Below are 26,372 nucleotides of genomic sequence, written 5' to 3'. Positions count from 1 at the left end.
ACATATTTCAGATTCCTACAGGGTGGTAACTGTATGAAGTCTATTTGTATTACCTGGAAGGGTCCGTCCATAGGAGGAATATGGGATGGTTCCGTCGGTATTGTCTTCCCAACATTCTTTCTCATGCAGGTAATACAAGCCATTGCCCTCCTACCTGCATGAGATGAGGACCCTGGTGCACTCCAGTATGCCCTGACCAGTTTGCACATACCCTCCTTGCCCAAGTGGGTCAGGCCGTGAGCTGCTTCCGCTAGGGCTGGAAGATATGCCTTCGGGGCCACTGGCTTACCGTGCCCATCTGTCCAGAGGCTCTTCCGTATCCCTTCGCCTTCCAGACGTACTTCTCCTGCAGGGAACACAAATCTTGCATTTCAATGAGTTGTTGTGTGCTTATTGTGTTAAATGTCATCAAGGGTGTGATGTTGGTTAGTGTGGCTGAACTTGCTGCTGCCTTGGCAGCTTCGTCTGCCCGGCTGTTACCAAGTGACACTGGGTCTTGACTGTAAGTGTGGGCTTTGCACTTGATAACAGCCACTCTGTCGGGGTCTTGTATTGCTGATAGCAATCTTTTGATGTGGGTCGCATGCGCCACGAGTGTGCCAGCTGCTGTCATGAAATTTCTGAGGCGCCTTAGGGCCCCGAAATCATGTACCACTCCAAAGGCATACCTAGAATCTGTGTATATATTAGCTGACTTACCCTTGGCCAATTCACACGCTCTGGTTAGGGCAACCAGCTCAGCAACTTGTGCTGAGTGCGGTGGGCCCAGTGGTTTAGCTTCTATGATACCTTCGTCATCTACAATTGCGTATCCGGTACACAGGTCTCCTGATTCTGTCTGTCTGTCTGTGGCAACTACCGTCAGTGTAAAAAGTGAAATCTACGCCATCTAAGGGGTTGTCACTGATGTCAGGTCTTGCAGTGAAAGTTTGGTTGAGGTATTCCATACAGTCATGCGTGTCAGTGTCAACACTAAATCCCCCTATGTCGTCATTGTTCTCACCTCCCACCCTTTGTGCATGACAAGGCACACCAGGCAAGTAAGTTGCTGGATTTAGCATGCTACACCTTTTGATGGTGATGTTTACAGGGGCCATCAAGGATAGTTCCCACCTTGTAAACCTGGCTGATGAGACATGTCTGGTTTGGGCGCAGTTTAGCAAGGCTGACACTGCATGAGGCGTATGGATGGTCAAGTCATGCCCTAGCACTACATCCTCACTCTTACCAACAAAGCGATGGCTGCAACACTTCGTAGGCAAGTGGGGAGAGACCTTGCTACAGTGTCCAGTTGTGCACTGTAATAGGCTACCGGTCTGCTGGCATCACCGTGTTTCTGGGTCAAGACTCCGGCCGCGCACCAGAACTTTCAGTTCCGTACAATTCAAAGGGTTTCTCATAATCTGGCATTCCCAATGCTGGCGCTTGTGACAAGCACTCTTTTAGTCTCTCAAACGCCATCTCGGAGTCCTCAGTGTGGGAGACCCAATCTGGCTTGTTTGACGAGACCATTTCTTGCAAAGGTAGTTCCAAAATAGAGTATCCTGGAATCCAGTTCCGACAGTACCCGCACATTCCTAGAAAAGTACGGATTTGTTGTTGGGTTTGCGGCAGAGTCATGTTGCGAATCGCTTCTATCCTATCAGCAGTGAGGTGTCGTTGTCCTTGTGTCAAGCAATGCCCCAAATACCTCACCCTTTTACTGCACAACTGTAATTTATCCTTTGAAACCTTGTGTCCTGTCTGGGAGAGGTGAAGCAGCAGCTGCTTCGTATCTGCCAAGGACGTTTCAAATGAATCAGAGCACAACAATAAGTCATCAACATACTGTATTAGCACTGAGCTATTTTCAGGTTGAAAGGATTGCAAACAGTCATGCAGTGCTTGGGAGAAGATACTTGGGCTGTCAATGAAGCCTTGGGGGAGACGAGTCCAGGTGTACTGTACTCCCCTGTAATAGAAGGCGAAAAGGTACTGACTGTCGGGGTGAAGAGGGACAGAAAAGAAGGCAGAACAGAGATCAATGACAGTGAAGTATGAAGAGGTTGCAGGGATCTGCATCAAGATGACAGCTGGATTGGGCACTACGGGGAATTGACTCAACTATTTTGTTCACCCCTCTTAAATCCTGCACTAGCCAGTAACCCCTCCCCCAACTCTTTTTGACAGGGAAAATTGGACTATTGGCTGTGCTGGACATCCTGACTAGGATGCCCTGCTGTAGCAGCCGTTCTATGACAGGGAAAATTCCTACTTCTACCTCTGGCTTCAGAGGGTATTGGGGGATTTTTGGAGCTATCCTGCCATATTTTAATTGTACCACTATTGGGGCTACATTCGCCATCAATCCAGTGTCTTGTCCATCTTTGGTCCATAGGGAACCCGGTATTTGTGAGATCATTTCCTCTACCTGCGATGGACATGCGTCTAGGACAGTAGAGTGCAACATTAGCCGTTGTGGCGTGTCTTGCATATCTTGCACTTCCTGTGCGTGGTTTTCAGGGATATCTAAAAACACGCCTTCAGGTGTACAATATATGACACATCGCATTTTGCACAGTAGGTCTCTGCCTAGTAGATTAGTCGGAGCCGACGCAGCCAACAAAAATGAATGTCTGGTTTGCAAGGGCCCAATCGTAATCTCTGCAGGTCTAGACAAAGGATAATGCTGCACTCTTCCCGTCACTCCCATAGCCGAAATGGTTTTGCCCGTGGTCAGTTTATTGATTGGAGCTATGAGTACAGATCTGGCTGCCCCTGTATCTACAATAAATGGTTGTAGTGTTCCTGCTACTTTGACCAAGACCTCAGGTTCATTCCCAGGGCCAGCGATCAGCTTCACAGGCTGCAGACTACAGGTGTGGCCTAACCTCTATTGGGGCCGTGGACCCACCCTTTGGGCGTTGGCGGTTATGATATGTGAGGGGGATAACGGTAAGTCTTCGGGGGCTCGCCAGTCCTCCCGTGGTGGGTACCTTCTTGTTTCCCCTCTATGCGGCTCGTACTCTCTCCTGTATGATCCCTGATCTCCTCTGTGTATAATTACTTTGCTCGTGTTTTTGTCTAGGGGGTCTGAATTTTTGTGTGCTGTTACAATTGCTGGCATAATGCCCTTCCCTTTTACACAGTTAACAAACTCTTGACTTTTTCCATGTGTCAGGGGCCTGGGGTTTTGGTCGAGTTGGTGCTCCTTCCAGTGCTTGGATGCTCATCACCATCAACCGCTCCCCTTGTGCCTCCCTGGTTTTCTGGATATTACGGTCGTGCTCCAGTGCTGATTACCTAAGTGCAGTCACCGTAATACCCCTCCAGTTTGGCAGAGAAGTTTGCACCCTGGTTTTCAGTGCCTCCTTCAATCCCTCCATTAATACAGAGACAGCTACTTCCCTGTGGTTGACATTGTCTCTAATATCCTCAACCCCAGTGAATTTAGCCATTTCCATCAAAGCTCTGTGGAAATATTCGGATGCCAGTTCATTCTCTTTCTGTCTTATGGAAAAACTCTTATTCCATCTAACTACGGCTGGGAAATACAAACCTAGTTGTATATTGATTTGCCTGACATTCTCCTGATTGTAAGCATCAGTGAGTGGCACTTCTGCATCTAGGTTGCAGTCTGTAATAAATTTTGGGATGTCAATGTTAGAGGGGAGACTCGCTCGCAACACCGTCCGCCAATCTTTGTGGGTTCTTGGGAAAGTCCTAAATCTTTTATATATTTCTGGCATCCGACTAAATCCTTTCTGGGGTCAGGGAATTCTGCCATAATTGACCTCAGCTCCATACGAGACCAGGGACAGTATATTGCAATGTTCCTGATTGGGGTCACTCCCTGAGTGTCAGTTCTCCCGTTAGGGACTGCAATCACCCTAACTGGATGCAACTCAACCACATCTTTCTTGTTTGTCTCTACAATATGGGGAGTCACTGTTTCTGCATAATGGACGGTACCGTACTTACCAGTCGCCATGATCTCATCTGCCCCCTCACTGGCTGATGCGGCCACTGCCCTTGGTGGTTGGGCAATGCCCACCCTTGTGTCGTGTATGGTGGCAGCCAGGGCAAGGGCTGAGATCATGCTAGGCTCATCCACTACGTTGCTGTAATCTTGGGGAGAAGGTAAAACAGAGTACAAGGTACAAGCGTTAGTTTTAATACATTCGCTGCGCATTTCCCTGACCTCTACCTTTGTATCATTGGTGGTGACACTCTTCTCTCCATCAACATATGGTGGTGGTGGTGCTGTCGCATTCACGCTTCTGCCTGGTTTGGAACTTGCTGTGCGAGCAAGCTCCCTTTGCACATCCCCCTCTTGTTGCCACAAGTTTAAACAATCTGTATGCCTTACCCTTTGCTTTCTGGATTTGAGCAGGCATATTCTAATCATTACATTTTGTAGTACCTCTGGATCAAAACTACCTATACAAGGAAATTATGCTTTATCCCCCACAGTCATTCGTGTCCATTCATCACAAAAGGTCATACTTTCCCCACATTACCAACCGAGCTGACCCCCTGGGTCTCAATTCTACTGTCTGAACCCTGACTGAGGAACGTCCCTGTGTTGTGCACTTGGCTCCCATTGTGGACCCTTTTAACACGGGAAAACTTCCTAAAATGCTCCAAACACAGTAGTCTAACGGTGGAAGTTCTCAAAGTTCTTCCACTAACTTCTTCTGCTCCGAGTACCACGGATCCGCCCTATTTAGCAGACACGCGTAGCCAGTGCAGGCCCTACTTCGGCCTATATCCCCTGGGCCTTTAGGAGTAGCTTACCGTACCCAGTGAATATCTGCCTAAAAGACCATTTTTACACAAATCACGCTTGCATGTGCTTTACACAACGCGTATGATGACGAGATTTATGCACAAATATGCAAAACTTCGTATCGCGTTGCGCCACGTATCGCTCACACAACCGTGCGGTCCAATCGTACCGCTTATAGACACTTGCTATCTATAAGTTGTAGGATCACTGGAGTCTTCACACTGTGCTCCAAAACAGCCGGAGTGTAATACCAAGAAAAAAAACCTTTAAAACAACAACTTCATAACGAACTAAAGTTTATCCTGCACCAGACTGAATGTAAATAATTAATTAATTAATGATAACCAACTAGACAAAGAAAAATTAGGCCCCAATAGGCAACTGTTCTTATGTTGGAGGTGCTCCCGGAATTATGTAACAGATACACATTTATTTGGTGGGTGTGGAAAAACCCACAACTCGCCAAAAGAGAAGATATTCCTTTGTTTGGAGCACTCTTTTTTTTTATTTTTTTTTTATGATATGTATGTATCAGTAGATTATTTATTTAAATTAAAACATATAGCTTTTATTATTCAGTACTTGACTAGAAAATGAAAGGGGTATACTTTGAATATCATTTTGGTGAATCCCCTTATGAACAGTGGTAACAATATATGTGAGCAGATACTGTCGTCTTGAAATTCTGTATCTTGCTCAAAAAAATAATAAAAAGACAGTGATAGTAATCTATCAGAATTTTGTCAAGCAGCAATAGTGATAATTTTTAAACGCATTTAATCAGACAACACATTAGTATCTAATATTGGAACTTGAATGTCTCATACATAAAATCCAGACCAATAAAGTGTCTGGATTACAGCAAGCGGCATGAATCGTGCTAAATACCTTCTTAGGATCGGCTTATCCCCATAGCTAGATAAACACTTGTGCATTGATAGCTGGTCCCTCTTACATAGAGGTGGTTCAGAATTACTACAGGTTGAGTATCCCATATCCAAATATTCCGAAATACGGACTTTTTTGAGTGAGAGTGAGATAGTGAAACTTTTGTTTTTTGATGGCTCAATGTACACAAACTTTGTTTAATACACACAGTTATTAAAAATATTGTATTAAATGACCTTCAGGCTGTGTATATAAGGTGCATATGAAACATAGATGAATTGTGTGAATGTACACACACTTTGTTTAATGCACAAAGTTATAAAAAATATTGGCTAAAATGACCTTCAGGCTGTGTGTGTAAGGTGTATCTGAAACATAAATGCATTCTGTGCTTAGACTTGGGTCCCATCACCATGATATCTCATTATGGTATGCAATTATTCCAAAATACGGAAAAATCCCATATCCAAAATACCTCTGGTCCCAAGCATTTTGGATATGGATACTCAACCTGTATACATGTCTGTTTGCTGAATAGAGAATACATGGTTGCTATTTAAGTATACTGTACACCTCATCTGCATTACAGTTCATATGTATCCTTTTGTATAATCTTGAGCATGATCATGACAAATTATTATGTATCAAATTATGTTTGTAACAGATGCAGGTGCCTAAGCAGTAGACACTCTATCTAGACCAAATTCTAGTCACAATTCAACAAGCCACGTAACTGCAATTCAATCTGTACATAAATATACGAACACAGTATCCCCCTACGATCATATGGGAATTATGGTTATTTAAGAGGTACGCTCAAAAATCCAGAAAAACCCCTAAGCATGTCTTGAAAAAGGCATCAAGATGTATTGCAGATCCTATACATATGGGCAGATGTCTGCATGTCAGAATCACTTAGATGCATATAGGGTTTAGGAACAAGAATTGTGTTATAGTATATCATGGACAGTGAAGAAGACAGGTGTAGACACTCTAGTAGATGAATCCCATCTGCTGTCTGACCTCATCCATGAGCGGAGGAAAGATGAGAGTAGGACCGTGGACTGTGCCGTAGAAATGAGAAAAGAAGGAACACTGGCTGGGGACCCCGTTGTGGTGTTAGATGGGCCCTGGTGCTTTTAAGGCCTTGCAGGGTCTAAATGCGCCACTAGGGCCTGGGCCAGAGTCCGAAATAAAAGAGGGAAAACAATGAACAAGATCAAAATATCATTGATTTAATAATGCTATCAATTAAAGAGAAAACTATCCAAATTGTAGCAAAGGGTTAAGTATTCAACAGTATATACAATATAAGGGACATGTGATCGATATGTCTCTCTGTAGCTTGTCCCTGGCATATAATCCCCAGGGCAAAAAATAGTGTTAAACACACAAATGTTAATACCTCCTTACCCTTGGAATAAAAAGTTTAAAGCAGATTTAATTTATACTGCAGTTTCCCACTCCAAAATTACTCTTAATAGATATTGTTACTATAAAGAATGATTATAATATGCATCTTTGTGGGCACAGACTAGATGGTATCTCAGACATTAATATATACATATTGGTTGGGCTTAGATCGTTGCCATACTGCTCTAAGAGGTTGGTACCTGTTCAATAAAGAGCATACAAGGACAATACCTGTTAAATATAGAGCTGAAATAAAGCAGTAGGCACTCCAGTTCACCGATCCCATCTGCTATCTGACCTCATCAAATGAGCGGAGGACAGATGAGAGTAGGATCGTGGGCTGTGCCGTTGAGTAAAGGAAAAGAAGGACCGCAACTTGTGAAGCCGTATGTGGTGTTAGGCGGACCCTGGTGCTTATTGTCTTGCAGGGTCCGGATGCGCCACCGGAGACCAAGTGTCCGTCCGTGGAGGGGAGAAAAGAGAGAGGGTATGGGGAATACCGGGTTGTTTTGTCCAAAACGCAGATCGCTGTATATTGCCGCTGTTGACCGCGGTACCCCCGGATTCAATCGATCCTGGCCGCTCGATCACTGTAAATTGCTGCTGCTAATCACGGCTCCCCCTGCAGTGAGGAGTCCGTGCGTCAGGCCGTTGCTGGACGTACGTTTCACCACCTGGGCTTGCTCACCTATGGTGTCAACCGGGAAGCATTCAATATCCCGGCTGTCGGGATCCCGGCGCCAGAATACCGACAACTATTCTCCCTCTTGGAGTGTTCACAACACCCCTGGAGAGAGAATAAATAGCGTGGCACACTTAGCGCCACCATGCCCGCAAGGGGCTCTTTTGCACTCGCCGCACTGCCGGCATTCCCTAGTAGACCCGTATCAACCTATTGACTATCTACCTAGACAGTGTAAATCTGTAATCCGGAGAACATCCTTTTTGAGGCCTGTGCGTGGGAGTATTGTGTGAGATGAGCTATAACAAAACAAGTAAACCGTGTGGATCGTAAAGAATATAGAAAAGCTGCTCATGAAATTTTAGCGTCCTCATGGTGAAGGTTGGGGTGAGACCTAGAGTTGCTAATTAATATTAGCCTGGGTCAAATACATCATGCAAATTCCATTGGATTGTGTAAATACAATAACAGGACAAGGTCATCCGTTCTTAGTTGTCATCAGAATCGGGACGAGAAGTTAGGTGTGTGAACCATTGCTTACCCTCTTAGCAAAGAAGTTTGTAAGGAATATGCACAGGAAAAAAATATATGAGATTTTGGGCAACCATCCTATAACGTAGATATATTAGGTAATCCTTAAACAGTTGTATAGACCCTTGGAGGTGCACCAGTGAGTAGTATAAAGTACACTAAGAAATGATGTGGGGCTGTAGAGTCTGCCCAACTCAAGAAAGCTCACTGGCTGGTGCACTCTTTTCTTTATCAAGATATTAGCATAGGTAATGACTGAAATTTTCTAACCATAAACAATCCATCAGACATAGACAGAGTGTAAGGTCTCTGTATAGAAATGTAGGCTACCTTTATTGAGACCAGACAGCCCCCTAATACAGAGAGGAAAGATAAAAAGTAACACAGGTTTCTACTGTCAACAATGTCTGGCCGTCTTCTCCCCTGGTGTGTCTCACATTGCAAGTAATAGTGTGTGGCTGCATCAGGGGCTGAGAGAGACATTTAGAATACCTGGAGTGGGCAGATTGACATGTGTGCAGCATGTACAAGTTTCCCAGTATTCTGTGCCTCTTTGCCGTCAGGAGGTTCAGATTGACAAGAGTCCTCCACGCCTCTGTTATTCTCCTGGAGCCAAGGCACCAGAGTGCGACTAAAATGGTTACTGGATGTGTAGAAGACTGCTACCACAGGCAGGTCCAGCTTTGAGTGACTAAGGCGCCCTTAGGTGAGAATATACTGCAGGTTTAGAGTTCAGGTCTCTGGGGTCTCAGTGAGCAGCACAGTATAAGCCGAAGGTCAGACTGGTGTTGCTCGGGACTTGGCATGGTTGGAGGGCACACCGAAGCTGGGCAGTGCAAGGCTGGGCAGGATCCAGTCCTATTGCTGGTAGAGAGCCAGGGGTCAGCAGTCTCCTAGGGTCAGTGAAAGCACCCAGATGCATTCTTCTAGTATGGAAGTTATGCCACTCCCCGACCCTCTTGCTCTGATCCATCTGCGGTTTTTCAAGGTGTCTCCCTCAAGTAGCTTTTCATTAAGATGTTTCTGGTAGCAATTAAGTCTGCCCATTGAGAACTAGGGGGGTCATTCTGAGTTGTTCGCTCGTTGCCGATTTTCGCAACGGAGCGATTAAGGCAAAAATGCGCATGCGCATGGTACGCAGTGCGCATGCGCTAAGTAATTTAGCACAAAACTTAGTAGATCTACTCACGTCCGAACTAAGAATTTTCATCGTTGAAGTGATCGGAGTGTGATTGACAGGAAGTGGGTGTTTCTGGGCGGAAACTGACCGTTTTCTGGGAGTGTGCGGAAAAACGCAGGCATGCCAGGATAAAACGCAGGAGTGTCTGGAGAAACGGGGGAGTGGCTGGCCGAACGCAGGGTGTGTTTGTGACGTCAAACCAGGAACGAAACGGGCTGAGCTGATCGCAGTGTAGGAGTAAGTCTCGAGCTACTCAGAAACTGCTAAGAATTATTTATTCGCAATTCTGCTACTCTTTCGTTCGCAATTCTGCTAAGCGAAGATACACTCTCAGAGGGCGGCGGCCTAGCGTGTGCAATGCTGCTAAAAGCAGCTAGCGAGCGAACAACTCGGAATGAGGGCCTAGATTCCCTATGTTGTAAGGCAGTAAATGTATTCAGTATACAATCCATCTTTCTGACCTAAGCTAGTTTACACTTCACAAATAAGATTATCCTGCTTCCTTCTCTATTGCTGCAACAAGACTACGAATAAAGAACAATTACATGCTTATGATCTTGTCAGTACAATTTGGTTTACCTCTTCAGAATACAGGAATTTAGAAAGATTAAACGGCTTTCCTATTGGACTTCATCAAAGCTACAGTATGCTCCATCCAGACATGCTCTTGCAAGATTGCTCACGGTCATTGGGGGTAATTCAGAGTTAATCGCAGCAGCAAATTTGTTAGCAGTTGGGCAAAATTATGTGCACTGCAGGGGGCGGGGGCAGATATAACATGTGCAGAGAGTTAGATTTGGGTGGGGTGTGTTCAAACGGAAATTTAAACTGCAGTGTAAAAATAAAGCAGGCAGTATTTACTCTGCACAGAAACAAAATAACCCACCCATATCTAACACTCTCTGCACATGTTATATCTGCTCCACCTGCAGTGCACATGGGGGGTAATTCTGAGTTGATCGCAACAGCAAGTCTGTTAGCAATTGGGCAAATCCATGTGCACTGCAGGGGGGGCAGATATAACATTTGCAGAGAGAGTTTTGGGTGGGTTATTTTGTTTCTGTGCAGGGTAAATACTGGCTGCTTTATTTTTACACTGCAATTTAGATTTCAGTTTGAACACACCCCACCCAAATCTAACTCTCTCTGCACATGTTATATCTGCCCCACCTGCAGTGCACATGGTTTTGCCCAATTGCTAACAAAATTGCTGCTGCAATCAACTCAGAATTAGGCCCATGGTTTTGCCCAATTGCTAACAAATTTGCTGCTGCAATCAACTCTGAATTACCCCCATTGTGCAGATTTACATGTGAAACGTTCATGAGGAGCTTGAAGTTTAAAGAGTTGCACTAGACAAGTTCGGCAGCAGACTCCTGACTACAGGTCAGGCCTTACCAGGCGATCTATGAATGCAGCATGGTGATCTCTTTACCAGACAGGTTAAGGCTTTCTTTTTCATCCACTAGGGGGTCACTGGAGTACTCTTGGGATATGGACGGCCTCCATAGGAACAGGGCACTGAATATTTAAATTTAGAACACTCCACCCCTCCATATCCCAGAGTACCTCAGTGTTTTTTCTGTGCTCAAGTAGCAACAGGCTTCTGTGGCTTAGTCCACAATTATTTTGAATATTTTTATTTTTTTTAGTTAATATTTTTTCTTTTTTCATACACATCCCTTTCCTCCTTCCAAAAGACCAGGGTCAGGGATACTGCAAGCTGCTACAAGCAGCTGTGGCGTGTCGGTCCTCACTAAATGAGCACCCTCACAGCCAGACAGACATCCTGCAGAAAGGCTGGCCGGTGATTACAGGGAAGCCCCGTCGGAGCCTCACCACAGGAGTCCAGGTATGTTGGTCGGGGCGGCCAGCTCACGCTGCCGCCCCGCTGTGTGGGGACATTGTTTTCTTTAACGCACCATACTACTGGCCGCTTGGATCCCTATACAGCCCGCCCGCCGCCGCTGTTCAGAGCCGCTTCAAAGGGCCACGCTCCCCACCTCCCGCTGTCTGTTTACAGCGCGTCCCGCTACCCGGCTCCCGCTGCCCGCCCCGCATACTGCCTCCGCAACGGAGCATACAGGGGGGGGGGGGCATTACAGGCTGCAAGCAGCTGCACGAGGGGGTACAATCAGCGGCACGAGGGGGGACAAACAGCAGCAGTATGCTAGGCTGCAGGGGTGATATACACAGGATTTTCATACAGGGTTATATATCAGTTTTAAAGATTATAACCTGTACTGTGACTATAAGTTTAAGCATGGCAGACATTTTAACCATGCTTCCTTTGTCTTCCTGTTGTGATTCCAGAACGTTCCAGTACTACATCTCTACTCCACCGGAGGCGCAGGGGTGTTAGTGGGAATTTGGGATCACATTTCATAGTACTGGCCACGTGTACTGCACTTGGCCAGATATATATAAAGAGACACCTTAGTACTATTTTACTGAGTCGTGCAAGTGTCTGTTTTTTGTGTATTGTATTGTCTGTCTGCATAATGAGTAAGGCACCAGCAAAAATTAAAAAGCATCACTGCAAGGTCTGTAGCAGTGTGTTACCGGATGGATCTACCACATGTAAAGTTTGTTTTGTGGATTCAGTTACGAATACAATTTCTGCTCCGGTTTTAAAGCCAGTTTCCTCCCCGGAGCCTCCATGGGAAATGCTAGCCAATGTACTGGCTGGGTTGCAATCAGAATTGACCGCCGCTCGACAAGAGCGGGAAGCGGCAAGATCTGAGTCTAGGGTGAGACCGCCAGAACTACCGGAGGCATCTCAGCCTTGCGAAAGGTCCAAATCCATTTTGGGTAGACGGGATAAATTTCAAATGTCTTATGATTCACCAGTTTCTGCTATGTTGCATTCTGACGATTCCATGCCAGACCTCACGGCACAAGATGAGGGTGAGGAGGGCGAAGTGGAGTCAGATAGTGATGATTTTAACAGCTCAGGCATTGATAATCTCATCAGAGCGGTGCGTCAGTCTCTGAAGTTTACAGAAACTGAGGAGCCTCTGACAAATGATGAAGTCGTATTTACTAAACGACAGAGAACTCCAATGTGTTTTCCTGTTTCGGAATCTCTTAATAAGATGTTAGTAGAAACACGACAGAATCCAGATAAACTGTTTTCTATACCTCGCAGATTTAAGTCTAGTTACCCGTTTCCAGACTCTGTGACATGTACATTGGAGAATCCACCAATGGTTGATTCGTCGGTGTCGAAACGGAAATTAACCATACCAGTGCCAACTGCTACTACGCTTAAAGACCCTTCAGACCGCAAAATAGAAACTATGCTAAAGTCCATGTATATAGCAGCAGTAGTGCTGCTGAGACCTGGGTTGGTTGGCATCTGGGTCACTAAGGCGCTCATAGTATGGATAACAGAACTCAAGTCTGCCCTACATGACGAATACCTTATACTTCTTGCTGATCAAATGTGTGAGGCTGCGGAGTATCTATGTACAGCTTCTACTGACGTCTGTCAGCTCATTTCTCGCATTTCATCGTCACTGGTTACAGTACGACGAGCTCTCTGGCTGCGTTCTTGGCAAGCGGAGGCAGAGGTCAAAAGAGGTATAGAGGCGTTACCTTACGGTGGTGAGAAGTTGTTTGGTCCTGAATTGGACAAATGGATTTCTGAGGCCACGGGAGGAAAGTCGGGTTTCTTACCATTGCCTCCAACGGTACCAAGACGGTGATACTCTGGACCTGCGTTCAAATCCTTTAGACCTCAGTCCTTTCGCGGACGTGGCAGAGGAATAGCCACGCCTGGTAGACGGGGTCGAGGACGTGGTTTCCAACAAACCAACACAAGTCGTCAGGACGCTAAGGTCACTGACAAGCCAGTGGCATGACGGGCTACCAGCCCATCTCGGTTCTCCGATTGTGGGAGCACGCCTTCAGACGTTCCATTTGGCGTGGTTCCAGACATCCGCGGATGGGTGGATCCGCAATTTAGTGTTAAGAGGTTATAAAATAGAGTTCGACTGTCTTCCACCACTGCAGTTTTTCAAGACAGGACTACCTCTCTCGGACGACAAGAGGGCGGTTCTGCAAATTGCCATTCAGTCCCTACTGGATTCAGCCGTTTTGATTCCGGTCCCTGTACACCAACAGGGTCAGGGTTATTATTCCAGTCTGTTTGTGGTACCGAAGCCGGATGGCTCAGTCAGGCCAATATTGAACTTAAAGGGTCTCAATCGGTACGTCACTTACTACAGATTCAAGATGGAATCTCTGCGGTCAGTAATTGCAGGTTTAGAGCCAAAGGAATTCATGATTGCGCTAGATCTCAAGGATGCGTACTTACACATTCCGATTTGGCAACCTCATCAGAGGTTCTTGCGGTTTGCAATACGCCAGAACCATTACCAGTTTCAGGCTCTACCGTTTGGCCTTTCGTCAGCGCCTCGGGTATTCACCAAAGTGATGTCTGTGATGATAGCTCACCTCAGATCCCTGGGAGTGACAATAGTTCCGTACTTAGACGATCTGCTCATCAAAGCCCTGTCTCAACAGATGCTTCTCCAACATGCGCTGCTAACGTACAAGGTACTGGTTCACCACGGTTGGATTGTCAACTTCAAGAAATCACATCTAATTCCGTCTCAACGACTTCAATTCCTAGGTATGATTCTCGATACGGTAAATCAAAGAATGTACCTACCACAACAGAAAGTACAGATTATTCGCCATCTGGTACAATTAGTGCTCAAGCCACGCACAGTCTCAGTACATTTGTGCATTCGCCTCTTAGGAACAATGGTGGCGGCTTTCGAAGCGCTTCAGTTCGGAAGATTTCACTCGCGTCCATTTCAACTGGATGTGCTCGCACAGTGGTCGGGCTCTCATCTGCAGGTTCACCACAGGGTGAGGTTGTCGCCAAGGGCAAGGGTGTCTCTACACTGGTGGCTCAAGGTACACAATTTAACCGCAGGGAAACTGTTCGGCGGCTGGAATTGGATCATTCTAACGACTGACGCGAGTCTCGGAGGTTGGGGAGCTGTAGTTCAAAATTGTCAGCTCCAGGGTCTCTGGGCGGATCACGAAAGATTGCTGTCTATAAATGTCCTGGAACTCCGCACAATTTACAATGCGCTACGACAAGCAGAACACATGCTTCGGTCTCAGACTGTCCAAGTGCAGTCAGACAACGCAACCGCAGTCACATACATCAACAAACAAGGAGGAACGAGAAGCCGCATGGCAATGCGGGAAGTAGCTCGAATCCTCAATTGGGCAGAATACCACCAGGTGATATTGTCGGTAGTGTTCATTCCGGGAGTGGACAACTGGGAGGCGGATTATCTCAGCCGTCGGGATTTTCATCCAGGAGAATGGGCATTAAATCCAGAAGTGCTTCACATGTTGGTCTAGAGGTGGGGTTACCCTCAAGTGGACCTGATGGCGTCTCGCCACAATCACCAAACGCCCCAGTATGTGTCCAGAACGAGAGATCCAAAGGCAGTGGCGGTGGATGCTCTCACAATCGCTTGGCCGTACAGCCTAGTGTATCTGTTTCCACCGTTTCCGCTGCTCCCTCTGGTGCTAAAACGGATCAAAACAGAGTCTGTCACAGTCATACTAGTGGCGCCTCACTGGCCTCGGAGAGCTTGGTTCTCGATCTCCGCGGACTACTCGCAGACGATCCTTGGCCGCTCCCACTACGTCCGGACTTGTTACAACAGGGTCCGTTCCTTTACCCTGATTTAGCGCGGCTGCGTTTGACGGGGTGGCTATTGAGACCGCACTCTTAAGAAGAGAGGGCATTCCAGAATCTGTTATACCAACCATGTTACGCGCTAGGAAGCCAGTTACGGCAGCTCATTATTACAGAATTTGGCGTGCCTATATAGGTTGGTGTGAAGCTCGGAAGTTTCCGACATCTTTCAAGTTATCCCGTCTTTTGTTATTTCTACAGACGGGGTTAGATGGAGGACTGCGTTTATCTACACTAAAGGTGCAGGTATCTGCGTTGTCACTTTATTTTCAAAGACGATTGGCTCTATTGCCGTCGGTACACACTTTTCTGCAAGGTGTCCTCAGAGTACAGCCTCCATTCATTCCACCTACTGCGCCATGGGACTTGAATCTGGTTTTAGATTTCTTACAGTCTTCATATTTCGAACCCTTACAGCAATGGATATAAAGTTTCTCACTTGGAAAACAATTTTTCTTCTAGCCTTAGCTTCGGCAAGGCGTGTTTCAGATTTGGGTGCCTTGTCATGCAAGCCACCGTATTTGGTGTTTCATGATGACAGAGCGGAACTACGGACGAATCCCGCTTTCTTACCAAAGGTAGTGTCATCTTTTCACATCAATCAACCAATAGTAGTTCCTGTGTTAACAGGACATTCTGGAACTCTGGATGTGGTACGCTCATTATGCGTTTATGTATCCCGAACGTCTACAGTTCGTAAGACGGATACGTTGTTTGTTCTCTGTGATGCTGCCAAGATGGGTTGGCCAGCGTCTAAGCAGACCTTATCCAGATGGATAAAACTGACTATACGTCAGGCTTACCTTCATGCTAGGTTACAGCCGCCTACATCAGTAACAGCTCATTCCACATGTTCTGTGGGAACTTCATGGGCAGCTGGTCGTGGAGCTAACACGACGCAGCTTTGCTGTGCGGCTACATGGTCATCAGTGCACACGTTTGCGCTTTTACAAGTTTGATACGTTTGCGGCATCAGCATCTAGCTTTGGCCGCCTCGTGTTACAGGTGCCAAACAGCTCTCCCGCCCAAGGGGGAAGCTTTGGTACGTCCCAAGAGTACTCCAGTGACCCCTAGTGGATGAAAAAGAAAATAGGATTTTGGTACTTACCAGGTAAATCCTTTTCTTTGAATCCATAGGGGGCACTGGACGCCCACCCAGAGCAGTTTTACCTGGTTTCTGGTAAGTTCAGGGGATCTTATGGTAACACACTCTCACCGACTGGTTCAAATTAGTAAGTGCTGGTTATGGTATCAACTGTTTAGTTGTCAGTAACGTTATGCGTCAACTTCATTGTTGTCCGTTCTGTTCTATGTAATACTCCATTGTCAACCTCTCTATAGCTCCTGTTCGGCTCAGTAAAAAACACTGAGGTACTCTGGGATATGGAGGGGTGGAGTGTTCTTAATTTAAATATTCAGTGCCCTGTTCCTATGGAGGCCGTCCTTATCCCAAGAGTACTCCAGTGCCCCCTATGGATTCAAAGAAAAGTATTTACCTGATAAGTACCAAAATCCTATTTTTACTGCTGATCGGTTTGGAAGCAAAAGCATTTAAATAATTATTTTCTAAATAATTTTTTTGCCTTTTTATTTACACTGTTAATGTTAAGTATGCCTAACCCATCTTTTTTTACATATGGGCCCTCATTCCGAGTTGATCGCTCGCTAGCTGCTTTTAGCAGCAGTGCAAACGCTAAGCCGCCGCCCTCTGGGAGTGTATCTTAGCTTAGCAGAAGTGCGACCGAAAGGTTCGCAGCATTGCTACAAAAAAAGATTGTGCAGTTTCTGAGTAGCTCGAGACTTACTCCTAGCTAGCGAGCACTTCAGAGTGTTTAGTTCCGGTTTTGACGTCACAAACACGCCCTGCGTTCGGCCAGCCACGCCTACGTTTCCCCAGCCACTCCTGCGTTTTTATCCGACACGCCTGCGTTTTTACACACACTCCCCGAAAACGGTCTGTTACCACCCAGAAACACCCACTTCCTGTCAATCACTCTGCGGCCAGCAGTGCGACTGAAAAGCGTCGCTAGTCTTTGTGTGAAACTGCATCGGCTTTTGTGAAAGTACGTCGCACGTGCACACTGCGCCCCATACGCATGCGCAGAAGTGCCGCTTTTTTACCTAATTGCTGCGCTGCGACCGAAAGCAGCTAGCGATCAACTTGGAATGACCACCATTGTTGGACGATGAAATGAAATTGATAAGCTTTGTTTATTTTCCTTATAATGCTCAATTGCAGCCACTTGTTTGGTCATATGTTCACATGTCTGGTCATATTTTCACATGTCTGGTCTGTTTATCTTTTTATGACAGCTTGGTATGCTTCTCGGTGACACCAGAAGAAGGAGGAGTCACATTATATACCACACAGAGGCGTACCTTTGTCCTATGTTCTCAGCCAGCTATACCCATATATTATGGCTGCTATGTGATATTTCAAGGAAATTAACAGTAATGCCCTTGTTTCTTACCAAGGCGTAAAATGTGATTCTTCCCACCTCTGTCAGCGGTCCTGTATAGTTTTTCTTAATCATGGTCTTCCTCGGTTTGGTACACTACCTGTGTTTGGTTTCTCTGTGCATGACTATAATAAGAATACTGCTGTCTGAATTGTCAATGATGAAGATGCTCAATGCTCTTGGTCCCAATATGTATTAATGGCCTTTTGTACATGGGTTCTGTATTCCCAAAATGTTTACTCATCCTGAGCACTTCAAATCTGTTTTACAACTGGCTTAAAGGCATTCTACATCGAGCTGGACAGAATTCTAGCACAGACCCGGCCAACCTGTAGCTCCCCAGCTATGGAGAAACTTCAAGTCCCAACCGGATGTTATGTTACCGGCGGTCGGCACAATACCGAAGGCTACATCCCGCCCCCTCATAATACCGACAGTTGGCATGCTGATTAACAGGGTATTAATAGAGTGGAAATAGAACCTGCAGCTAGCACGCAAGGAGCGTCCTTTTTGGCGAGAGTTAATACATGGGTTGGTGGGGTATTAGTTTTAACTAGAAAGTGCCTTTAACAGAGATCTATTAGAATGTGTATTCATTCAATTGAACATGGTCATGTGATTTCATTAAAAGATTGGTGTAGAAGAAAGTGATATTATAATTGGATAAGAAAATATTTACGGAGACCCTACTTCATTCATAACATTAAGGAAAGATTTTGCAGTTTTATTATTATTATCCTTTATTTATATGGCGCCACAAGGGTTCCGCAGTGCCCAATTACAGAGTACATGAAAAAAATAAAACAGGAAAACAGCAAGTTGCAGTTGACGACAATATAGGACAAGTACAGGCTAAATAAACATAGTTACATCAGCAGATGACACTGGAATAAGTATCAGGTGGCAGAAGACTACTGGATTTGGTGCAGTTGAAGATTATTAAAGTAAAAAAAAGAATAAGCACATGAGGGAAGAGGGTCCTACTCCTGAGAGCTTACATTCTAAAGGGGAGGGGTAGACAGACAGGGTACATAGAGAGCGTGGAACAGAGGGTTAGGATGAGATTTGTCTGGGTTTGGTGAAGAAGTGGGTCTTGAGAGCCCGTTTGAAGTTTTGTAGAGAGGTGGAAAGTCTGAGGGGGATAGGTAGGGAATTCCAGAGAAATGGAGCAGCACGTGAAAAATTTTGGAGATAGGAGTGGGAGGAAGTAATCAGAAGACAGGAGAGTCGGCGTGCATTAGCAGAGCGAAGAGGACGGGTGGGAGTGTAAAGGGAGATAAAGTCAGAGATGTAGATGGGAGAGGAGTGGGTGAGGGAAGTGAGTGTGAGAAGCTTGAAATGGATTCTGAAAGGGAAGGGGAGCCAGAGAAGGTCTTGTAAGAGAGGAGAGGTGGACTTTGTGCGTTTGGTGAGGAAAATGAGCCGGGCAGCAGCATTGAGGATAAATTGGAGTGGAGAGAGGTATTTGTCAGGAATGACCGTCCGGAGGAGATTACAGTAGTCCAGTCTGGAGATGACCAGTGAGTGGATGAGAGTCTTGGCAGCATCCTGAGTCAGAAAGGGTCTGATCCTGGAAATATTTTTTAGATGAAAACTGTAGGTTTGCGAGAGGTGCTGAATGTTTTAGTTTTTGATTGTCGCCTGTACCAGATAAAATGACGTTTCCATCCTTATTATTAATATAGTGCAGTAAACTCAATCTCTTATTATTTTATATAGGAGAAGAGGATAGTCCGTAAAGTGACTGACCCAGAATGCTCATCGCTAAGGGAGAAAGTGGCAAGTATGTCTATGGAGGACATTGATGACCTGTATACCTTTGGTCGAGGGCGGCGTAGGCAGATTTTAGTTGAAATGGAGAAAGTGAGTATATTTTATGGTCTGAACAGATCTTTTACAAGTAATTTAATTTAGTGTCTGTGATTCCTCATAATTTAAAGGGTGGACTTAATTTGCAATTGTGACAGTTGTGAATACTACCTTTCTCTTACGTCCTAGGGGATACTGGGAATCCATTTAGTACCATGGGGTAAAGACTGGTCCACTTGGAGCCATGGGCACTATAGAAGTTTGATAACGTGTGCTGGCCCCTCCCTCTATGCCCCTCCTACAAGACTCCGTTTAGAAAATGTGCCCGGATGAGCCGGTCACGTCTCTGGAAGCTCCTGAAGAGTTTTCTGCATTTATTTTTAAAGTTTGTTATTTTCGGGCAGGACTGGATGGCACCAGCCTGCCTGCTTTGTGGGACTTAGGGGGGGAAACGGCCCAACCCCACCTTGGGTTAATGGTCCAGTTCCCTACTGACAGGACGCTAGCTCCTGAGGGAACTATTCGCAAGCCCCAGCACGGCGAGTGTACATTCCCGCAGCACGCCGCCACCCCTAACAAGCCAAAAGAATGAAGAGTGGTGAGTACTAAGCCGCCATCCTGGATAGCGGGTCGCCGGCCATTATAGCGGCATGAGGGTACAGAGACGCACGGCTTCTATATGGGGTGGACTGAGTCTCCTGACTAAGTACACTGAAGTGTACACAGTACCCAGACTGGCACTACAGCCATAAAAGGGGAATGTTTCCATTTTATGCACTCAGACACATCAATCAGTATAAAGAAGAGCGGGTAGACCGCACGCCATTGAAGGAGCGGGGCTTCACTATGAGCGCATCCAGCAGCTCCCAAGCTCCATTTTCCCTACTGCAGCTGACTCAGACACTGACATGGACGCGCAGCTCCTCCGGAAAGCATCCAGTTTACCTCAGCGGTACCAAGGGTTTATAGCAGGGGGGAGCGATTTACTAGTGTACTAATTCCCTAATCTAGGTACTTAATCTGCGACACGGCTAAACTTGGCATTAGCGATAAGGGTGCCGTGTGCTGGTTCCATACTCACTCTGTGTCTCTCTAGAAGGGCTCTTTGTTGGTTAATTGTGCTTTTAACCTCTTCCTGTGTGTGTGTGTGTGTGTGTGTGTGTGCGTGCGTGCGCTGTCACTACTGCAGTATGTCAGGCAAAGAGTGTGTTTCATGTAAGGCACAGTGTTCCTCTTCTCCAGGTTGTTCACTAGTGTGTATTCAGTGTAGTATCCCTTCCCAGGCTAGCGGGGCAGAACCAGCATGGCTGGACTCCATTAGGGGAATGATTTCCACCATTTCTACAAAATTATCTCGTAATGAGAAAGACGCAATACTTAAGGCAGTCTATGGATGAGTTTATGAAAAATGACTCAGACCAGCGTCTCAGTCCTCTACCATTTGTCCGCAAAAAACGTACCTTGACCCATATACTGCATTCTGACTCTGATGATGAAGGGTCAGAAAGGGAGGAAGGTGAGGTGGACACAGAGGTAGAGGAGGGTACTCTGTCGCAGGGTGTAGAGGCTCTTAGAGACGCTATCAGAGAAGTTCTAAATATCCCTGATAAGATGAGAGAGTGAGGAATCTTACTTTTAATATAGAGAAAAAATCCTCAGCCACTTTTTCTGTGTCAAAAGAACTAAATACCCTGTTTGAAGAACTGTTGGTTAATCCAGATAAGAGATTTCAAACTCCCAGGCGGTTGTTAATTTTTTTTTTTTTCTTCCTGAGGATACGAAAAAATGGGAAAATACGCAGATAGTGGATGTGTCAATCTCCAGGCTTTCACGTAAACTTGTACTACCTGTGCCTGGTGCAGCCTCCCTAAAACGTGGCTGATTGCAAGATTGAGACTACACTCAAATCTTTGTATACTGCTCCCGGGGTGGCCCAGAGACCCCACATACCATGTGGGTGGATTACAAGAGCCATTGCTAAATGGTCAGGTAATTTAATTGAGGGGTTAGACACCTTACCTCAAGTGGAAATTAATTTGCTCCTGCAACATATACAAGACTCTGTGAACTTTATGGTGGAAGCCATAAAAGATATAGGTTTGCTTAATGCACGCACTACAGCTATGGCAGTGTCGGTACGCAGAGGATTATGGCTACGTCAGTGGACTGCTGACGCGGACTCCAGGAAAGGCGTGGAAGGCCTACTTTTCACAGGAGAAAGGCCTACTCAGGATCTAATCTACAGTCCTTTCGGACTGCCAAGTTTAGGGGCAAGGCCAGAGGTTCTTTTACCGCTGCCAGAGGTTCTAGAGGTAAACCACACAAACCAGCGACTGCTGGTTCACAGGAACAGAGCTCAGGCTCTGCTTCCTCAAAACCTTTCACATGACGGTGGACCGCGATGCCTGGAAGACATGAGGGTGGGAGCCCGGCTAAAATTCTTTAGTCACATCTGGACAGGATCGTGCCAGGATCCCTGGGTCATAGACCTTCTTTCCCAGGGCTACAGACTGAAGTTCCAGGATCGCCCACCTCACAGATTCTTCAAATCAGGCTTACCAGTTTTACAAGAGGCGAGAGTAAATTTACACGACGCCATTCAAAAACTGTTAGAGACCCAGGTCATTATTTCAGTTCCACCTCATCTGCACAACAAGGGTTACTATTCCAGCTTGTTTGTAGTACTGAAACTGGATTGTTCGGTAAGACAGATTCTGAACCTCGTCGTTGAACCTGTACTTACATTTGTTCAACTTCAAGATGGAGTCGTTGAGAGCGGTTATCTCAGGTCCGGAGAAGGGGGAATTCCTAGCGTCTTTGGATGTCAAGGATGCGTACCTTCACATTCCAATATGGCTGCCTTATCAGGCTTACTGTATCTACGGTTTGCACTGCAGGACTGCCACTACCAGTTTCAGGCCCTGCCATTTGGTCTCTCCTCGGAACCGAGGGTGTTCACCAAAGTGATAGCGGAGATGATGTTGCTCCACAGACAGGGAGTGAACATAGTTCCGTACTTGGACGATCTTCTGATAAAGGCATCGGACAGGAAACAGCAGTTGGAGAACATTGCCCTCTCAACCAGACTACTCCTCAATCATAGGTGGATTCTGAACATGCCAAAATCTCACCTAGAACCAACGCAGAGGCTTCGGTTCCTGGGAATGATACTGGACACCAGAGTCTCAGAAAGTATTCCTTCCCTTGGAAAAGGCAATGGAAATCCAGTAGATGGTTTGGGCCATCTTGAAGCCGACCCGAATCTGTGTATCTCTGTATACGCCTTCTTGAGAAAATGGTGGCTTCTTACGAACCAATTCAGAACAGAAGGTTTCATGTAGGCCCTTCCAGCTGGATCTATTGGACAAATGGTCCGGATGCATCTTCACATGCACCAGAGGATTCGTCTGTCACCAAAAGCCAGGATCTCTCTCCTGTGGTGGCTACAGACTTCTCACCTAGTCAAAGGTCAAAGGTTCGGGATTCAGAACTGGATTCTGCTAACCACAGATGCAAGCCTCAGAGTTTGGGGAGCAGTCACCCTGGGGGTGCAGCTTCTGAGAAGATGGTCAAGTCCGTAAGTAGTCCTTCAAATAAACATCCTGGAACTACAGGCCTCATCTCTTCTTCAGAATCACGCCATTCAGGTCAAGTCGGACAATGTGATGGCGGTAACGTACATAAACCGACAGGGCGGAATGAAAAGCAGAGCCGCAATGTCACTGGTGTCAAGAATTCTCCTCTGGGCGGAAAACACACCGTGGCATTGTCTGCGTTCTTCATTCCGGGAGTAGACAGCTGGGAAGCAGACTTCCTCAGCAGACACGATCTGCACATGGGGGAATGGGGCCCCCACCTGGAGGTGTTCCAGTGGTTGACACGTCGGAGGGGGTATCCACAAATCGACATGATGGCCTCCCGACTCAACAAGAAGCTCAATCGGTATTGTTCCAGGTCGAGGGACCCACAGGCAGTAGCGGTAGACACCCTGACAACTCCGTGGGTCTACCAGCTGGTGTACTTGTTTCCTCCCATTCCTCTGATCCCAAGAATTCTAAAAAGAATAAAAAGGGAAAAAGTTCAAGCAATCCTCATTGCTCTGGACTGACCACGAAGAGCCTAGTATGCGGATCTTCTCGAGATGATGATCAAAGATCCATGGCCTCTGCCTCTTTGAGAGGATCTTCTGCAACAGTGCCCGTTCGTCTATCAAGACTTACCACGGCTACGTTTAATGGCATGGAAGTTGAACGCCTGATTCTAGCCAGGAAAGGGATTCCTAACAAGGTCATCCCGACTATAACGCAAGCCAGAAAGGGGGTAATGTCTAAACATTACCATCGTATCTGGAAGAAATATGTCTCTTGGTATGAGAGCAGACAATATTCTACGGTGGAATTTCATCTGGGACGTTTCCTGCTTTTTCTGCACTCAGGAGTGGAGGTGGGCCTATGCCTAGGCTCCATAAAGTTCAGATTTCGACCTTGTCTATTTTCTTTCAGAAACAATTGGCTTCTCTCCCTGAGGTCCAGACGTTCTTGAACGGTGTTCTGCACATCCAACCTGAGATCCCAAGGTGCCGTGGGAGGCACAATTTGGTGCTGCAGTTTCTCCAATCGGACTGGTTTGAACCATTACAGGAGGTAGACGTAAAGTATCTTACGTGGAAGACCGTCACACTGTTGGCCTTGGCTTCAGCAAGATGTGTGTCGGAGCTGAGGGCAAGAGCCCATACTTAATTTTCCATGAGGACAGAGCTGAACTCAGGACTCGTCAGCAATTTCTTCCTAAGGTGGTGCCGGCGTTTCACATCAAGCAACCTATCTTGTGCTGGTTCGAATTTTCACCACTTTCCTTTTCTATATCATTCTCTCAAAGTATGTCCGTTGCCTTGGGCACAGTTTCCTAGACTGGTAGGAGGGGCATAGAGGTAGGAGCCAGTACACACAATCAAACTTCTGTAGTGCCCATGACTCCTAGTGGACCTGTCTATACCCCATGGTACTAAATGGATTCCCAGTATCCCCTCCACACCACGAGAAAAGGATTTACTAGTAGGTAATTAAAATCCTATTTTTACAGTTCAGGCTTTGGCTGAGGTACTAATTTAGTCACCTTTGCTTAGGCATGAAAACCTGGACTGTAATGGCAGAGTTTGAGATTCTATGCTTTAGGATGTTTTGGAAGGATACATTTGTGTTCCAGTAGTAGGTAGTTCTTGTCGGAAAGCCTATGAGTACTAGACTGTTGGTAGACCTGGAGCAGTGCGTTTACAGGATAAAATTTCATACTTTAGACCAGGGGTTCTTAAACTTAGTCCTCAAGGCACCCCAATGGTCCTGGTTTTAGGTATATCCGTGGCTCAGCACAGTTGGTTAAATCAAATTGACTGCGGTGCTAATTAAGTCCCCTTTGGCCAAGCATTAATAAACTTGAAACCTGGACCACTGGGGTGCCTTGAGGACCGTGTTTGAAAACCTGTGCCTTAGACATAGATACTGCATTGTAGGCAGTGCAGTTTTTGGTAACTTACTGTATATCTTTTAGAAGTAAGGGGGATATCCAATTATACCTGGCCGTTTTTCTGACTTTTTTCCGATGTTTCACTGATTATTTTTTTAACAGGCTATCCAGATGGATCAGGAAAAATGCTTCCTGCGCATTACCACAATAGGAAAATAACTGAAGAATTCAAACAGGCTTTCTTAATGCTTCTCCCAATAAAAATGTTTATTAATATGTAACACATTGATCATAGCATATTTCTGCAAGGTCTGAATGGATGGAAAAGATATATCCTAAGATTATATACCGTAAATGGTTATGGGAAGGAAAAGAGTGGGTGTGTATATTTGGGGTTAAAAATGGATTCCCTAGTACCGGTACAGTTAACAGACAAAACAGTTAAAACCACACAAAGACTGACACCACATACAACATATAACAAATAAAAGCAGAGAGAAGCGCAGTGTGCATCTTACTCTATCTGCAAGGCTCACAGATCAGTTGCCATGTGTCCCCACCGCTGGGGTTAATTCTTAAATGTGTCCCGTCCTAAAGTCCAATTAACACTATTAGTCCGTCCACTGACACACTTGATGAATGTTTAAGCGGAACCTCAAACTCTGAGTTGATAAGAACTGTCTGAGATGATAATGAATAAAAGTCCAGTGTTTCACAGAGCTAAATGGATTGGGCTAATTGGTGAAAACAAGGTCCCAGCTGGTCCGTTAAGGAGTGAGGTAGTGGTGCACTGCTTACCTCCTCCGTAGCGGGTCTTGATTAGCCCTGCTGGTCCATGCAATGTAAAATGGAGATGTGTATCTACACCTTCTCTATGAGCGGGTCCCCCTCCGTAGCAGATCTCGTATGCCCGAATGGTCTCCCAGCGGTGATGACCTTTTTGGAGGAGAAAGAGGAGATGTCTGCCGGTAGACTCCTAACAGCACGCTGCAGACGTCTAGCGCTGCTGTCAGGGAATCCAGTCGATCGGTAATCGACATGTTTCACCTTGGTGGCTTCGTCAGGATAGCCGATATGCTGGTCTCATCTACTCCCCTCGTTTAAAAGGTTCATGCGTTCCATTCATTTGAACACTTCCGGGTTTGTTGCGTCCCAGCTCTTCATTGCGGTGCTGCAGGGATCGCGAATCCTACTATATCATACTAAATGCTCTCATTTTCTGATAAATAGATAACAATACTGCAACAGTTAGTCAGCATATATCTAAAAGGATGATGTTAGTGAATTATAATCTATGAAAAGGATATATATAATCAATACATATTACCAATACATACAACGTAAAACATAGAACATAAGACAAAAATATAATAAGAACATATTGCATATATTTAAAAGGCCATATGAGAGATAGTCAATAATTTATTTAATATTAAAACCTAAAATCTTTA

The 26,372-nt window shown here is 45.8% G+C and overlaps 1 protein-coding gene across 5 annotated transcripts in view; it reads left to right on the top strand.

Annotated features, from left to right (window-relative positions):
* Nucleotides 1-26,372, top strand: part of CCDC9B (coiled-coil domain containing 9B) — a 324,503-nt gene that overhangs the window by 212,104 nt on the left and 86,027 nt on the right. For all 5 annotated transcript variants that reach the window (XM_063947519.1, XM_063947517.1, XM_063947518.1 and 2 more), the window contains one exon: nucleotides 19,369-19,512. In XM_063947519.1, the coding sequence (XP_063803589.1) occupies nucleotides 19,369-19,512 (144 nt within the window). The remainder of the gene's footprint in view (nucleotides 1-19,368; nucleotides 19,513-26,372) is intronic.

Source organism: Pseudophryne corroboree, chromosome 12 (genome assembly GCF_028390025.1).
Source record: "Pseudophryne corroboree isolate aPseCor3 chromosome 12, aPseCor3.hap2, whole genome shotgun sequence".
Lineage (NCBI taxonomy): Eukaryota > Metazoa > Chordata > Amphibia > Anura > Myobatrachidae > Pseudophryne > Pseudophryne corroboree.
Note: the sequence above shows the minus strand (reverse complement) of the source record. Positions and strands in the feature narration are given on the sequence as shown.